A 14,545-nucleotide genomic window follows, 5' to 3' on the forward strand; every position below is an offset into this window, starting at 1 on the left:
GATTTTTTTTTTTGCTTCACATGGAGAATATTTTCCACTTAACTGAGTCAAGACTGTTCCTAAGAAAGTGGCCACCTAAGAATTATGAATTGTTCTACTTTTATTTCTATTAACATGATTTTTCTGTATTTATAAAATATTTAATCCAAATATTTTACGTTTTTTGAAGTTGCTCATAAACTGAAGTTTACTAAGAGAAGTTCAGTTATTCATCTTGCCACTGATAACATCTCATGCATTGTTGAGTAATATTGAAAGAGAGCACTCTGAATTTTCCCCAGTAAATGTATGAGCATTATGGTGAGCAGCACAGCAGGCTCTTGATAGGAAGGGCAGTTGCCTTGTGCATTTGAAGACAGGAGGCATATACAAGTTTTTGTCAAGTTAATGCTGCAGAAGTGTTTTAAATGCAGTCAGTTGAACTGAGAAGGGAAAGGCAGTGATTGATGCAATTCATTTTAGTACTGAAAAGGCTATGACAAACTTTTTGGTGGATTTGAGAGCCAGTTTCAAATTTGGAGTCGTAGTGATGTTTCTTAAGTGTATTTCAAAACTTCTGATCATTTTTGACCCTACTTGAACAACTCAAAAGACTTTTGAAATAGCACTGAAGTCTTTTGTTGTTCAGTTCTTCGAAAGATTGTTCATAGGATTATGAGTCTTACTTTCTCTTTGTTACATTAGTTGTATGTTAAATTTACCGTATTTCATACCACAGCAACTAAATGGGAAACACACGTTGCATTGCTTTAAGTATTAATATTTAAATTTGCTAACAAATTCTAAAGAATGTGCAAAGAATTAGTAGTATCTATTATGTAAACTGTGCATTTAAATATCTACTGACCAGTTTCAGTATTGGTTCAGTCTTTGTGAATATACTCAACATGTATAAAAATCAAAAAAGCAGGAAAACAGATCTTGTTAGTACTCTTAATGAATTTGAAATCAACTTTACTTCTTTAAAACCATCATTTCAAGTTAACAGCTGAATATAAAATATTTACTGTTATAAACCTTACAGAAAACTTCCTGGGAGCTGCTTACTATCTTCTTAATGATTTTATTTTTCTAAGTTTTGCATCAAGAACTGATATTATGTTCAGAGTTTGCCTTTCCATCTTCTACAGGTAAACTGTTTCACATTGACTTTGGTTATATTTTGGGCCGGGACCCCAAGCCCCTTCCTCCCCCGATGAAGCTGAACAAGGAGATGGTGGAAGGCATGGGAGGCACCCAGAGTGAGCAGTACCAGGAGTTCCGTAAGCAGTGCTACACAGCCTTTCTCCACCTCCGCAGGTAACAGCACTGGGTTTGTGCCAAAACTCATTAGAGCCACTCTAAAGCAGGAGAGGAGATGAGTAAATGAATTGCTGAAATGTTTCTGTTGAAAATTCAAAGTTTGTTTAAACATGAACACAAGAATTTGTATGAAACAAAGGAAAGAAAACATCACAGTGTTGGTGTAATGTGGACAGTGAATGTAATTGCTCAAGTTAAAGCTCCCAGTTTTGCTTGTTTAATAGCTTAAATAGCTTCATTTCATAACTCACGTGGAATATTAAATTATATTTATTTTTGGGTATGTTTTTGCCCTTAAGCTTCTTATTCTGTGATTATTGATGATGAAGGAACTGTCATTTTAATTTAAATCATTACTTATTTGCTGCTCTATTCTCCTCCGGTTCAAATCAGTGATGATCAAATTCTTTGGCTTGGAGATGACACACACATATGCTTAGTTCAGTTCAGCTCCTGTGGGACAAAAATTAGCAACTTGTAGTGACAATCCAGCATGTTAGAAATTTCTTTAAATACCCAGAATTGTGGCAGCTAAAAACTCTTTAGACTCTGTGTCTGTGGATCAACAGATTGGTAGGTCTCAGATCTCTTTTAAATTTGGAATCTGCTTCATTCTTTGGCAGTGACTGTATTACTTACCCATCTACTTTCTAAGCCAAGTAGCTCATACCTGTTCTGTTTGAACAGAACACAGGTAAGCACTCCTGGTCTGTCCAGGCATTTCATTTAGCGTGTCTTCAATGAAGAGGAAAGATTTTCACTTTAAGATCATAGATCACCTAATGTAAACCTTTGAATATGTGTAAGAATTTGGAAATATGGTAAGTTATGTGAAAAGTATATGTAAAATGAAAAGCAGCCACTGATACAAAATAAAATGCTGCATGTAGTTCTCCACTTGATAAGAGGAGGAAGACTAAGGAGTTGGTCTAGAAACTGACATTATTAATGAGTTAAAAAGCCATTCAACAGTTTGAAAAAACCGTGTCATGTTATCAGAAAGCAATATTTGTGGCTTCAGAGAACAATCCAACTTCTGAACTTTGCTTAAAGCTGTTTTTTAATGCTGTATTTCTTATTTGTCATATACTTGAGTTGTTTTTATTGTTTAAACCTAGCTGTTTCAGTGGAAATGTCTGTTGTGTCAGTGAAAGATTATTCATTGAATTAATTTATGTAATGATTTGCTACAAAGATCGTCATTAACTGTGTAGTATAGTGGTAATTTGGGTATACAACTAAACTGTAAATCAAGATGGTTTCATTTTTAATGTCTGGAATTGTAGTTGTAATTTTAGCATCTCCAGTATTTGTTCACTTTAATAGGAAAATATTTTTAAATGTTTCTGAATTCATATCCTTAAGGCTTTCAACAAAGATAATGTATGATAATATTAAAATTACTGTAACTATTACTTTAAGCAGATAGAACTAAAAATAATTAAGAATACTTGTTGAAAAAAAGAATAATTGGATGTGGAACACTTTAGTTCTAACAGTTCTGCATGTTGACAGAAACCCACTCACAGACGCATTTTCTGGCCAAGTAGTGTGAAATCATAACTTCTGATAGCAAACGCTGTCATCTCCATCAGACTGTGCTTTATTTTAGTTCTTTATTTCCATGGGGAATAACCGGTTCTCTACCTATTTCAAGTACTGTATCTTGTTGTATCAGGATTCCTGGTGGAATGGATGTTCCATAGTGAAAAAAAAATGTAAGGAATTTTAAAGTTACAAGTGAAAGAATAGTTTTGTTCGTTGTTTCTGGTTGTAAGCAGTTTGGCATATGATCATTATTGTATGTTTTTTAGTTAGTTTGGGGGATTTTCTTGGTGAGTAGGGGCTAGGGAGATGCTTTCTACTTTTCTGAGCAACAGTAATCAGTTGTGTGCATTTGTCAGCAGTGCTGTAGTGAAGGAGCAGGTGCTGCATTCTGAATGTGTTTCAGGGCAAATTGTGGCTGTCAGGAGGACTTGTATCTTCACGTGGGCTACGGCAGGCTTTTATGCTTTCGTTATAATTGTTGAGCCTGTTTAAAGATATTTAAATCCAGCTGCATGTCAGCATTTCATTTCCACCAACAATTCACTGCTTACACATCTTTATCAGGTTCCACAGAATCACAAAATGGGTCATCTGTCCTTCCTCCCTGCTTTAGCAGGGTCATTCCAGAGCCCATGGCACAGGGTTATGTTCAGAAGGTTCTGGAATACCTCCATTGAGGGGAATCTCTACACCCTCTCTGGGTAATCTGTTGCAGCAAAGAATCCTGTCACAGCATTTCAGAGTGTTTTTTCCAGAGTGAGGCTCTAGATTGTTTTGTTCCCTCCGAATTCCTTCCAAGGGTTCCCCTGCATTAGTCCTGTGAGAAGTTTGCTGTTCAGTGTGAGTTAGTGGGCATAGGTAAGGGCAAAGGAGTAGGAGGTAACTAGGGACAGAAGTAGTAGTTTGGGCTGAGATTTTTTTCTCTGTGTGGATGGGGTTGTCCAGCTGGCTGGAGCAGAGTTCTTCCCCAGTCTGTTCTCAATTTAGTGGATTGAGGGTGCTGTCCAGATCTGAATGGAAACGCTGTAGGCAACAAGTGGAAAGCTGTGCTGTTCCTTTGGAAGTGCTGTTCCTTTGGAAGGGTTGTAGCTAGGCAGTGTAGGGTCTGGATAGTCTTCTAAAAGTTGGGATTAGATGGTGAAGAGGGAAGAGCAGAAGTGAAGCTGAGTGGGATCAGGTCCATATTCACTGAGTTTGGACTGCAAGAAAGTACTTTGGGAAGAATAAATGTCATTTATTATAGCTAACAGTGCCATGACAATGATTAGGGAGTATACATGCTCTTGAAAAGAAAAATGAGTCGTGGAGGATCCCATGTTCCACTGAAAGAAAAGTAATATCCTTAAGGCATTTTAAACTTAGGAATTTTTCAGTTAGACCAGATAAGCAGGGCCTTAGTTTGGCACTGCAGATAACTGTATACATTCCTGTCCTTGTCTTTTCAGTGGATGTTTGTAGCTTCAAATTTGGTAGAGTGTTGCAAAGTCAACAGCCTAAATATTTGATTGGTTTAGGACATCTGTATGCAAAGGGCTGGTAAGTATTGAAAAAAATAAATAAAAGAATGCTGAGGATCAAGCAGGTATTTGAGATACTAACTCCTTGAAAACAAAAGTTGCTGTTCTCAGAAAACATAGCAATGAGAATTTGACCTTTTGTCTGATGTGGGTTTCTATTTGATATATGAGACCTCTTCTAGGTAGAAGTAGGTTTTTTGTTGAATTTCTTTAACAGTACCTCGTGTTCAAACCAGAAGTTAATCAACCTTCAGTGCAGCTGAATCCTCATTTATTTTGTGAGTTAATTTGTACTGAGTTTGAGGAAAGCAAAGAATTATGTGAGAAGGATTTAGGTTTGGGTGTAGGTACTTAATTAAACCTCCTCAAAACTAGAAAAACCTGGTTCAGAGTTTGTTCTGGACGTGGATGGATGTCAGCCACTCCACAGGCCTTTGTAACATAGATGTCAAAGATGAGTGATATCCCCCGCTTGACAAAGGTGTTTGCTTTTTACAAGTCAGACTCCTAACTCAGGTGATTCAGCAAAATCTCTCCTCTTAGATGAGTTTGGCCTGTCAGTTCCCCAGCTGTGAACCTCATGGCTTATTTGCCAAAGATGGTGCCTGTGAGAAGGATGGCAGTTGACTACTGAGTTACAGAAATGCTGGGGGGAGGCGCAGAAGGCAGACCTGTCGATAATATAGTGAGCAATTCTTCCTTAATTTTTAGGGGGTTTTTCCACTCCATACTCCCCCTCAGAATGATTTTTTCTTGATTTTTTTTTTTTTTTTTTTTTTTTTTTTCCCCCCAAATGAGGTTCTTCAGATGATCATATGCATCAAGAATCAGAAGACTTCATTGTGTGGAACAGAACCATCTCTTAACTGGCATCTAACAATGATGCCTAGACATTCAAAATCTTTTTTTACAAACCTCCATCACATAAATAGCTCCGATACCCTGTAGTAAGCTCTTATCCTCTAGGCAGTTGAAGAGCAAAAGGAACTCTGAGACTTTGGATTCTGGGTCAGTTTGAAGGGAAAGCTATTGACAGAAAGTACCAATAATGTAGGAAGAGACTTGAGAGTGTGTACCTGTAGCATTTAAGCGCGTTTAAAAAGAGATTTGCTGGTTTCAGGCAAGCAGAAGAAAAATTCATTAAAATCTGTGGTGTCTGTTTCTAGCAGCAGAGCAACCTGACTGACTGCCAGATTTCTTAGCCAGACCCGAAACAAAATGGTAGAGTTAGCTTTATCTCATTTCTTTTAATTTGTCATAAAAGTAATTTTCCTGACTCTAGCCCCCTGACCCTGGGAAAGTGAAGCAGAACTGCTGAAAGAAATTAGGCACTGAAGATTTCTAGCCAAACCATTGATTTTAGGTGCTCTTGTTATAATGTCTTAAAAGTTATATTGGAATATGTTAGGTAGTGTTTGTTCCAGATAATAATTAAGCATCAAGAGTTTTTGTTGGAATTAAGCTTTTCTAGAGAGATGGTTTTTTGAGCAATATTTACTTTGTAAAATACAGCTATGAAGCAGACCTTTCATTTAGTTGAAATACTTCGTATTCCTTGTGGTTGTCAGCTGATATATATTCAACAGCTTCCTAATAAACAAGTTTTGCTGCTAAGAATTCATTTTCTGTCATCTGTGAAGCTCCTGGTTCTCTTACCAAAGCAATATTTCACATGGTGAAGTCAGTTACATATTTTGTGTCTTAAAGGGAACTAGATCTTTTTGCAGAGGAAGGGGAGTTTCAGTTTGTGTTGAACAGCTTGAAAATTGTGCTTTGAAAAAGCAACTGACAGCTAATTTTCTGCAAGGGCAAAATGGTGTTCTTTAGAAAAAATAGTCATGAGTGCTTCCAACACCATTTTAGAGCTGAAAACTATTCCGTGATTTGTCTCTTTTAATGGTTATAGATGACATTTGTACTTCCTAAGTGTACTGTTCTACCACTATTATTGGAGCTTAACTGAGCAACTGATGACTTGGATCTGGTCAAATATTTAACTTGTTATGTCAAAAGCCCTTGCAGTGATTGGAAAAATAATTTTTCTGTTATTATGAAGACTTCACCTCTTTGAATATATATCATGCTGCTGTATGACTTCTTAATAAAAAATAACCTTTGAATCAGTATTCTAGCGTGTTTGTCCTACCAGAGGTAGAAAATGGCATTAAAACTTAAAATATATCACAGTTTATATTTGATGTGTCTCTGAGTAAATGTTCTGACAATTTTGGAAAATTGTAACAAAATCAGAGCACTTTATTCACTTTTGGCAGTTTGAGAGATTCTGAAGGTTAAACTTTTATAGTTAATGTCAGTATCTTATGTTCTTTAACATAAATACTTTCAATTAAAGTATTAAAAAGGGATCTCTGAAGCATTAGCAGTTCACTGTAAGATGATTTCTTAAATTGTTTACAAAATGTCTTTTGTACAGTTTACAAAGTGCTTTACCTCATTTGCTCTTCTGCTTAGGTATTCCAACTTGATATTGAATCTATTTTCCCTCATGGTGGATGCCAACATTCCAGATATTGCTCTTGAACCTGACAAGACTGTAAAAAAGGTAACGGTGAAGCTTTCATTGTCTTTCAGTAACCCAGGTCATCTCACTATGAAATTTTCAGTCAGTCGTGATGACTTATTTGTGTCTCACCTGGAAATACTTGCTCCTGTTTTATTAGCTTTGAGCAATTTCTAGAATCATTGAAGTTAAAGATAGGAGAGTATACTTGGAGAGCACTTAGCATATGTGCCCATGAATACAGAATGGCTTTTTGTCGTCCATGCAATGCTGCATGCTCTGCTCTGTTCCAGTGGGTATTTTAGCTAAAAATAGTGTTCCCACCTTATCAAACTTAGGATAAGTGAAGTGGTCAACACTGACTATATCATGAAAGATTGTTCAATCTAGTCTAGACCTTTAAGTCATGGATGGTTTTATAAAACTAGTCTTATTCTAGAAATAGAACCAGTCTATCAAAGATTTAAAACCAATAGGCTGGTATATCTTCATCACCAAGAAACTTTTGTTTATTTTGAAGACAGACTTGTGTCCCATAATTCTAACTTTGTCCTTTACACCAGCTTGAGTCATTCTTCTCCATTTGGTGTTTGAGCAACAGTTGACGTGAAAAATACTGTATACATGTTCATCTAGATTTCATTACACTTACGTTTTAGACAAATGTTGGCTTTTTTATAATCTGATTTATAGTGAAGGGCTATCTGTTGTAATTCCCCAAAAGACTTTGTGGAGCCTTTGTATCCAATGGAAATTAATTCAGTGTAATTTCTATTCAAGAAGCGGTTTGTCTCCCAGATAGGCTGTTCTTCACTGTTTTCAATAAGCTATGATAGCAGAGATTCAGAATCTTCAAATAAATATTTCATCTTCTAATATAATTTCCTTAAAACTAAATTGTGACTCACACAAATTTTTCCTTTTCCCTTCAAGGATCCAAGCATTTCTGTTTAGAGTTTCTTGGTTTCGAATTGTTACAAAGAGTTCTTGTAGCTATTCAGTTTCATTTCCAGGAAGCTAAGTTAGCCACAAGTGCTGCATTTTGGGGTAAAAATTACAATCTTCCCTCCACTTGACTGTTTTCCTGAGAAAATGACAGCAAATTATTTCTTCTTACCAATATTTGAACCTCACCTCTGTCCCTATATGTCCTACAGATTGAATAGGTTACTTACATAGAACATGAGAGAAAAAAGCCTAAAGTAGACAACTGAAGTGGTTCAATACCTGCCAGGTTCTGGAAGTAACTACAGTTTTGTAGAGACACCTTCTTCACAAGAAAGAGATCTTCCCAACAGTATGCAAGTCCTATCTTATGAATTTCATCTTTATAAAGAAGATGTATTTGGCTCTGGCTACCCATTGGAAACAATGCATGATACAGTAAGGAGGGGAAGATCTTTTAGATTGCAAAGTTTACAAATAGATGCACCATAAATCGTAGTAAAATTTGAAGAATGCATCAACAGGCAGAGCAGGGGCAAATTTGGGCCAAGTTTGTGGTTGACTGAAACAGTCATCGGGAGTTCAAACCAGTGGTTTCATAGAAGTTCAGAAGTGCTGGTTCTTCAAGCAAGTTTGAGACTTGGCAGTGTACTTTAATCTTACTCATTGTGAGTGCAGAGTTCCTTGTCATTTGATCACAGAATCCCAGAATGGCTTGCGCTGGAATGGATTTTAAAGATGATCTCGTTCCAACCCCCTGCCATGGGGCACTTCTAGGCCAGGTTGCTCATGTGACAGTGTTGTTCATCCTTGCATTCTTGTGAGCTCTGATGTTTTTTACCAAGAGTCTTCCAGCACTTGCTGCTAATTAATATGCAATATCCTTGTTTCTTATTAGTATCTTGGCATTGCATTTTATGGTGGAAAACTCTCTAGAATTGCTGTCCAAGGGTATATGCTTTCAGTAATTAATGATAATAGGATGTTGGGTTCTGTAAAATACTTGTAAGTAAAATACTTGTAAAGGATGGTTTTAGTATAGCCATATTTGAGTATTTCAGACACTTCTAAAACTCTTTTACTCTCTCTAAATTTCCAATATAATTTTATTGACTTAACAAATCAAGATACAGAATTGAAAGCCAGAAAGTCTTTTCTACAGCTGAGAAGTATGTTACAGTTCACTTATGTGCAATAATTAAAAATCAAGATTATATAAAGCATGACAGCATCATGTGCATTTGGAGATCATGGAAGACAGCAAAATGTAAAAGGAAATTCAGAATCATAGAATATTCTGTGGTTGGACGGGGACCCACAAGCATCATCGAGTCCAGCTCTTGAGTGAGTGGTCCATGTGGGATCAAACCCACAAGCATGACATTACCAGCGCGCGTTCTGACCACCTGAATGCTGAATTAGATCCACTTTGCTAATTCTAAATTCCATTACAAAGTAGAAGTGCTTTCTTCTCATGAAAAGCTTTCTTGTTACATGACAGATCACTGTTAGATGAAATGCAGCAATTAGTTACTGGGATCCTGAGCTCTGACAGTGCTGCAGCTTGGTGAACTGTGACTGTTATCCTCATGGGAGGTTCCAGGCAGTCCATTCACAGAGGCTTTAAAATGTGAAAGCAGATAGAACTGAACCAGTAAGGCAAGTGTTTCTGATAAGGAATGCAAATCACTTTGAGAGGGAAAGATCCTACTTCCCTGGTTCTCTTAAGTTAATTTACAATATGCTTGTTCCTTTAAAAAAAGAAACAAAACCAAACCCACACAGTAAGGAAGATAGACAAATAGTTCAGCTCTCTCAAGTTTTGTTATTTTATATGAACTTTCAATTTTTTTTCTGACAGCTTATCTATTTCTGATCCCTGTTGACAGTTCAGGTTTGGTCCTTTTGGTTCAAAGCTATCCTTTGAATATACTCCTTAAATCTGTGCAAAAATAATCCATCATCCTGGGATCCCTAAAGAGTGGGTGAGCAGAGGAGCCTTCCATAAAATAGTTGTTGATATTATGATTTACTGGATGCATATGACAATGTTCAAAGTTCCTGGGACAATAATTGTTTTCTTTAATTCTCAATTTTTCATTTTACTATTTCACTTAAAAAAAAAAATCCCTGAAAATAGCTGTAAATGGGCTAGGATCAGAATGACCTTAATCTGTTATATAACAGGTCATTGTTGTTTGGGTTTTTTTTAAAAACCGTGCTAGAAAACTCGTTTGGGGTATTAAATACCCGTTACCCCATCTGAAGTCAGTTATAAGCTTTGTTGGGACTAATAAAAAAAAGGAACAAGGTGCCTTGCATCTCTTGGGGTGAGTGGCAAGTTCGTTCAGTCATTTAACGAGGTAATACTGTACTTTGTTGTAGGAAAATTGAATAAATGCTTTCAGCATCTCAATTGATTTTTATTTTTTTCGTTAAAGCTTTAACAAAAAATCCATATATATTTCAACAGACTCAAATTAGGTAAAGATCCATTTTGGACTGACCTGCAAAATTAAATTACCTTTGATGTGTGAGACAAGTCAATAGCCATTTCAACCATGGTATCACTTTCATGGAAGACAAAGGTGGAGATTTACAAGTGTTTCTGTATCTAAGAAGGTGTCCTGGTGAAGAGTGGAGGTGAAGTTTGTCGCCAGCATTTTCCTCATTGGGGCTGTAGTTGCAGCACTCATTCTCACTTTTGTGTAGAGCCCTTGTTTTGCTTTAGGGTCCTGGAGCCATTGAGGCTCTGTGCTCGCAGGCAACAAGATAAGTTAGCTTTATCTCAGTTTGGAGATTAATTGGAGTACTAGTTTTATGATTAAACTGCAAGGAGAGTAATTTTGGGGTTTGTGAAACAAAGGACTGTTTATTGAAGTACTCCATATATATTACATAAATTATAATTCCTGTTGAAATACTACACTGCAATTATTTTGTCAAACAATTTGTTTGGCATAGAGATCTTTGATACTGGAACTTTTCAGTGGGTATAGCTATGCTGCTGTTTTGAAGTAGGCATGAATTATTTTAAAGGCTATTGCTAAAGAAGGACTTTAATGGTCACAATTTTGCTTCCTCAAAGTGAAAGCATTACAATATCAGATGGTAGCTGAACTCCCAGTCTAATCTTTGTCTTCACAAAGGGACATCCTGTGCCACCAGTAGGCAGGGAGGTGCTTTGCAGGAAGTGTCTGCCTGCTGGTTACAGTAAGGTATAAAAACTGCATTCAGAAATAATTTCTGCGTTCCCCTTTTCTAAACTTCCATCAAATAATCGACTGTGCTCTTAGAGCCAGAATGAAAGTTTGATTTTAGTAATCATATACATATTCTAAATAAAAATAAAATTTGCCTTTAGCATATGGTAGTGATGCGTAGAATAAAATAAATTGAAATAAAATAAAGAATACCACTTTGATTTTCCATGTCTTGATTTCTTGTGTTGTCTCTTGTCATTTCCTGTAGTGCATAGGTCTATAGTGCATAGGCAATGGGATGCTCAGTAGTTAGTTAAGAGAAGATGTTGGAAGTCAGCATCCTTGGACTTTCTTACATTCAGTCAAAGACAGAAACCAAGTAAGATCATAAGGAAACTTCAGTGAAACATGTCCTCTTCTGTGAGGCCTTGTTTGAATTGAGTTGTGATTACATTTATTTAAGAATTTCATACTGATATGTGAAATTAGACCTTTTAGAAAAATCTGAGTAGAGAAAATATTCTTAAAGACTATAACTACTAACCTGAGGAACACAGACAGACTTTTTTTTTTTTCTCCTTTTTTTTTTTTTTTTTTTTTTCAGAATTATCGTCTACCATCTAATAACAGCGGCATATCCCAGGGAACTCACTGACAAAATGCAATTGTATAATCAAGCTTAAAATCTAACAGAAGGCATATTGTCCAAGTGTTGTTTCTGTCCAAAAGTTGTGAAATGTCGTGCGAGAAACACAGATTGAGTGGAGGCAAAATTGGAACAGCAGCTTGTGTCATGTACAACGGTCTGTAAAATAAGTACAGATTGCACCTCTTTGACAAGGTTTATTGGCACAGGATCGTGTAAGCACATCTAGGTGCTCTGTTCTTACCCTCCGTGAAGGAACTTCCACATTCTTCTTGTTCAAAAGAGAGCAAACTACACAAACCGATTTTACTTACCAGAGAAAGATGTCAATGGGGATAATTTTTTCCTGCTACCATGAAAAGAAACAGAAATTCCTGAGGGCTTCACCTGAAGATACAGATTTAGAGCACATCAGAATTTGGCAGTACCATCTTACTTGCTTTGAATAGCATTTGTTTTCAGAAATTAAATCAGTGTTGACCTTAACAGTGCATTCTCACAGCTAAAATGGGACTGAAAATGTGTGAGTCAGCATTGACCTGAAAACAAACAAAGCTCTGTTTGAAGTTTCACAACTGTTCTTGGGGAGCATATGGAAAACTGGTTTCTGAACCAGCTATCTGCTGGCAGTGGGTATACACAATATCACCCAGTGAGTATACCCAGTATTTATGGAAAAATAGGCAGTACCTTCCAGTTGCAAGAAAAGCTTGTTGTGCTGACTCACTTCCCTCACTCCAGGTTTTGATCGCTACTTTTTCCTATAGGAAACCCCAGAAAACAGGTATTATCAACTGCACAAAATTGTCTCCTCAAACCTGGAGAAAACCTTTTCAAAATCATGATGTTTAGTTTTATAGTAAAAAGCTTGTCAATTTTTGATCAAGAAAAAGTAACTGCAAAGCTTAAAATTAGTTGCCTTTTTGATCCTTTCATCTCCTTTTGTCCTCTCCATACTATTTATAAAGAAAGCTGTCAGTATAGTGTGCTTCATCTCACAGTTCATGACACCATCTCCTACTGCCACTCTCTGATTTAGGCTTTTCTGAAAACCTGGCTCAAAAATGTCACAAAATGAAATTAAATTGAAAAGTAGCAGAGGATTCTCCTCAGTTTGTGTCTCCCTTTCTGTGGCCTCTGAGATAATTGCCTTTAAATTTTCCACTCTTTGCATATGCTTTTCCATTTCTCAGATTTCAGGATAAAGACTGGACTGAAATCTTTATATTGACTTGTCAATGCATAACTGATAATACAATGAAGATATTTCTACACTTACTTTTTTTCCTGCCACTGCTCCTTGCTTTTCCATTTCCAGGACAGCTGCAGTCCTAATTGCTAATTGTTGGGCTTTTTAAAATTAGCCAGTGCTATAAATTCTAAGTAGTAATGACTAAAATCTGGAGTCAATTATGTAGCCAGTTTTGCATAAGGAAGAGGTGCACTATCACTCTTCAGATGTAGCTAATGGATTCAGCATTCGTCACCTCCTAACTAAAAAGGCTTTTTATTTTTGTACAGGAAAGCCAGATGGTTTTTATCTGTCCTTCATAGCAGGTTTGACCTTTAAATGAGAAGTCATCAGGGACCAGTGATTCATTGGCAGACAAAGGACTCAGCAGGCATTAAAGGACAGTGTCCTGATTGACTGAGCTCTGTTTCAGATGTCCATTGATTAAAGAAGGTGCTGCAAAGATGCTGCATTACAGGCGAGGTTATTGTGTGTACAGATAGCACAAATACCTGGCTCCCATAAGCAGGAGCTTAACTGCTGTTTGTGAAAGTAGCCCCATTCATTTTGATAGCACCTTGGGATAGACACAGAAAAGGCTGAAATCAAGCTGTCCAGAAGAGAGGAAAGTCATCTATCTGTGGGCTGTAATACTGAGAGCACCCTCTGTGTTTCCAAGGCTGTGTGAACACTGATGGGGGCTCACTGATAAGAAAATGATCAGTGTAACTGTTTGGAAAGTAGCAAAAAGAGAGAGCAGACATGTTTTGTTCTTTTAACATTAAATATATCATCAAAGTGAAGTTATTTTTGTTCTACAGGTATAAAAGCTGAAGCAGAGATGTGGCTGGAGGTACAGAAAGCTTCTGAGCTAACTTTTTTCTAAACCTGAGCTAATTTTTCCAGGTTTTTTTAATCTGTCTTGTAGTGAAACTCACACTGCTTTCCCCCTCCCCTGTGCTCCCCAGTCAGCCAAAGGATAATTGAGAGTTGAGTTCCCAAATTAGTGAAATGGAAAGGACTTTTTAAGTTGGAGCTTGTTAAGCCTTTTTAGACAGTGGATATCTGTCCCTTTGCACCTGACCGAAAATACCAGTATTTGTTAAAAGGTGGTGCTAGGAAATCTTCCTGAGATTTATTAATGCCAGTAGGAAATTTACAGGAGAAGTAAAGTCACTTTTACTTGATTAGAGTCTGTTTGTTTCTGTAGTCGTATTTTCTTGCTGCTCTGGGGAGGTTTATGCTTTGTAAAAGTGTCACATTGACATGGAGCTTATTTTGCTTCAGCAGACGTTCATCTGTCTGTCCATTTGGGTAATGACGCTGCAGCTGCACACCCAGCTTTTTTGTTTCTAGGCTGTTGATTTTTCATGCATATTAATTCATTTCAAAATACTGAAAAAATATTAAAGTTGGAGTAAACACCAAATCATGAACCAAGTGTGAGAACACTCTTGTGCTTCTGTTGCTTTATATCACAGTCTCTAGTTGATTGTAAGTTTTTGGCCAGTATGATAAGATTCTGAGCTGGAACAGTGTCACCTTTGAGTACTTAGTGGCTGAAACCCTGATTGTCACAGAAGTTCAATTTAGACATGTTCGCTAACATCTTTGTTGTCTTTTATTTAAAAA

General features: G+C 36.8%; 1 protein-coding gene across 2 annotated transcripts in view; it reads left to right on the forward strand.

Moving 5' to 3' along the window:
* PIK3C3 (phosphatidylinositol 3-kinase catalytic subunit type 3) overlaps positions 1–14,545 on the forward strand; it is a 67,206-nt gene that overhangs the window by 42,964 nt on the left and 9,697 nt on the right. The window contains exons 22-24 of one of the 2 annotated variants that reach the window (XM_039566585.1): positions 1,131–1,299; positions 6,840–6,930; positions 11,641–11,808. In XM_039566585.1, coding sequence (XP_039422519.1) covers positions 1,131–1,299; positions 6,840–6,930; positions 11,641–11,691 — 311 coding nt within the window. In that variant the 3' untranslated portion in view covers positions 11,692–11,808. Of the gene's footprint in view, positions 1–1,130; positions 1,300–6,839; positions 6,931–11,640; positions 11,809–14,545 lie in introns of those variants that run through there. The other variant, XM_039566584.1, reaches the window with a different exon arrangement.

Source organism: Corvus cornix, chromosome Z (genome assembly GCF_000738735.6).
Source record: "Corvus cornix cornix isolate S_Up_H32 chromosome Z, ASM73873v5, whole genome shotgun sequence".
NCBI classification, from domain to species: Eukaryota; Metazoa; Chordata; class Aves; order Passeriformes; family Corvidae; genus Corvus; species Corvus cornix.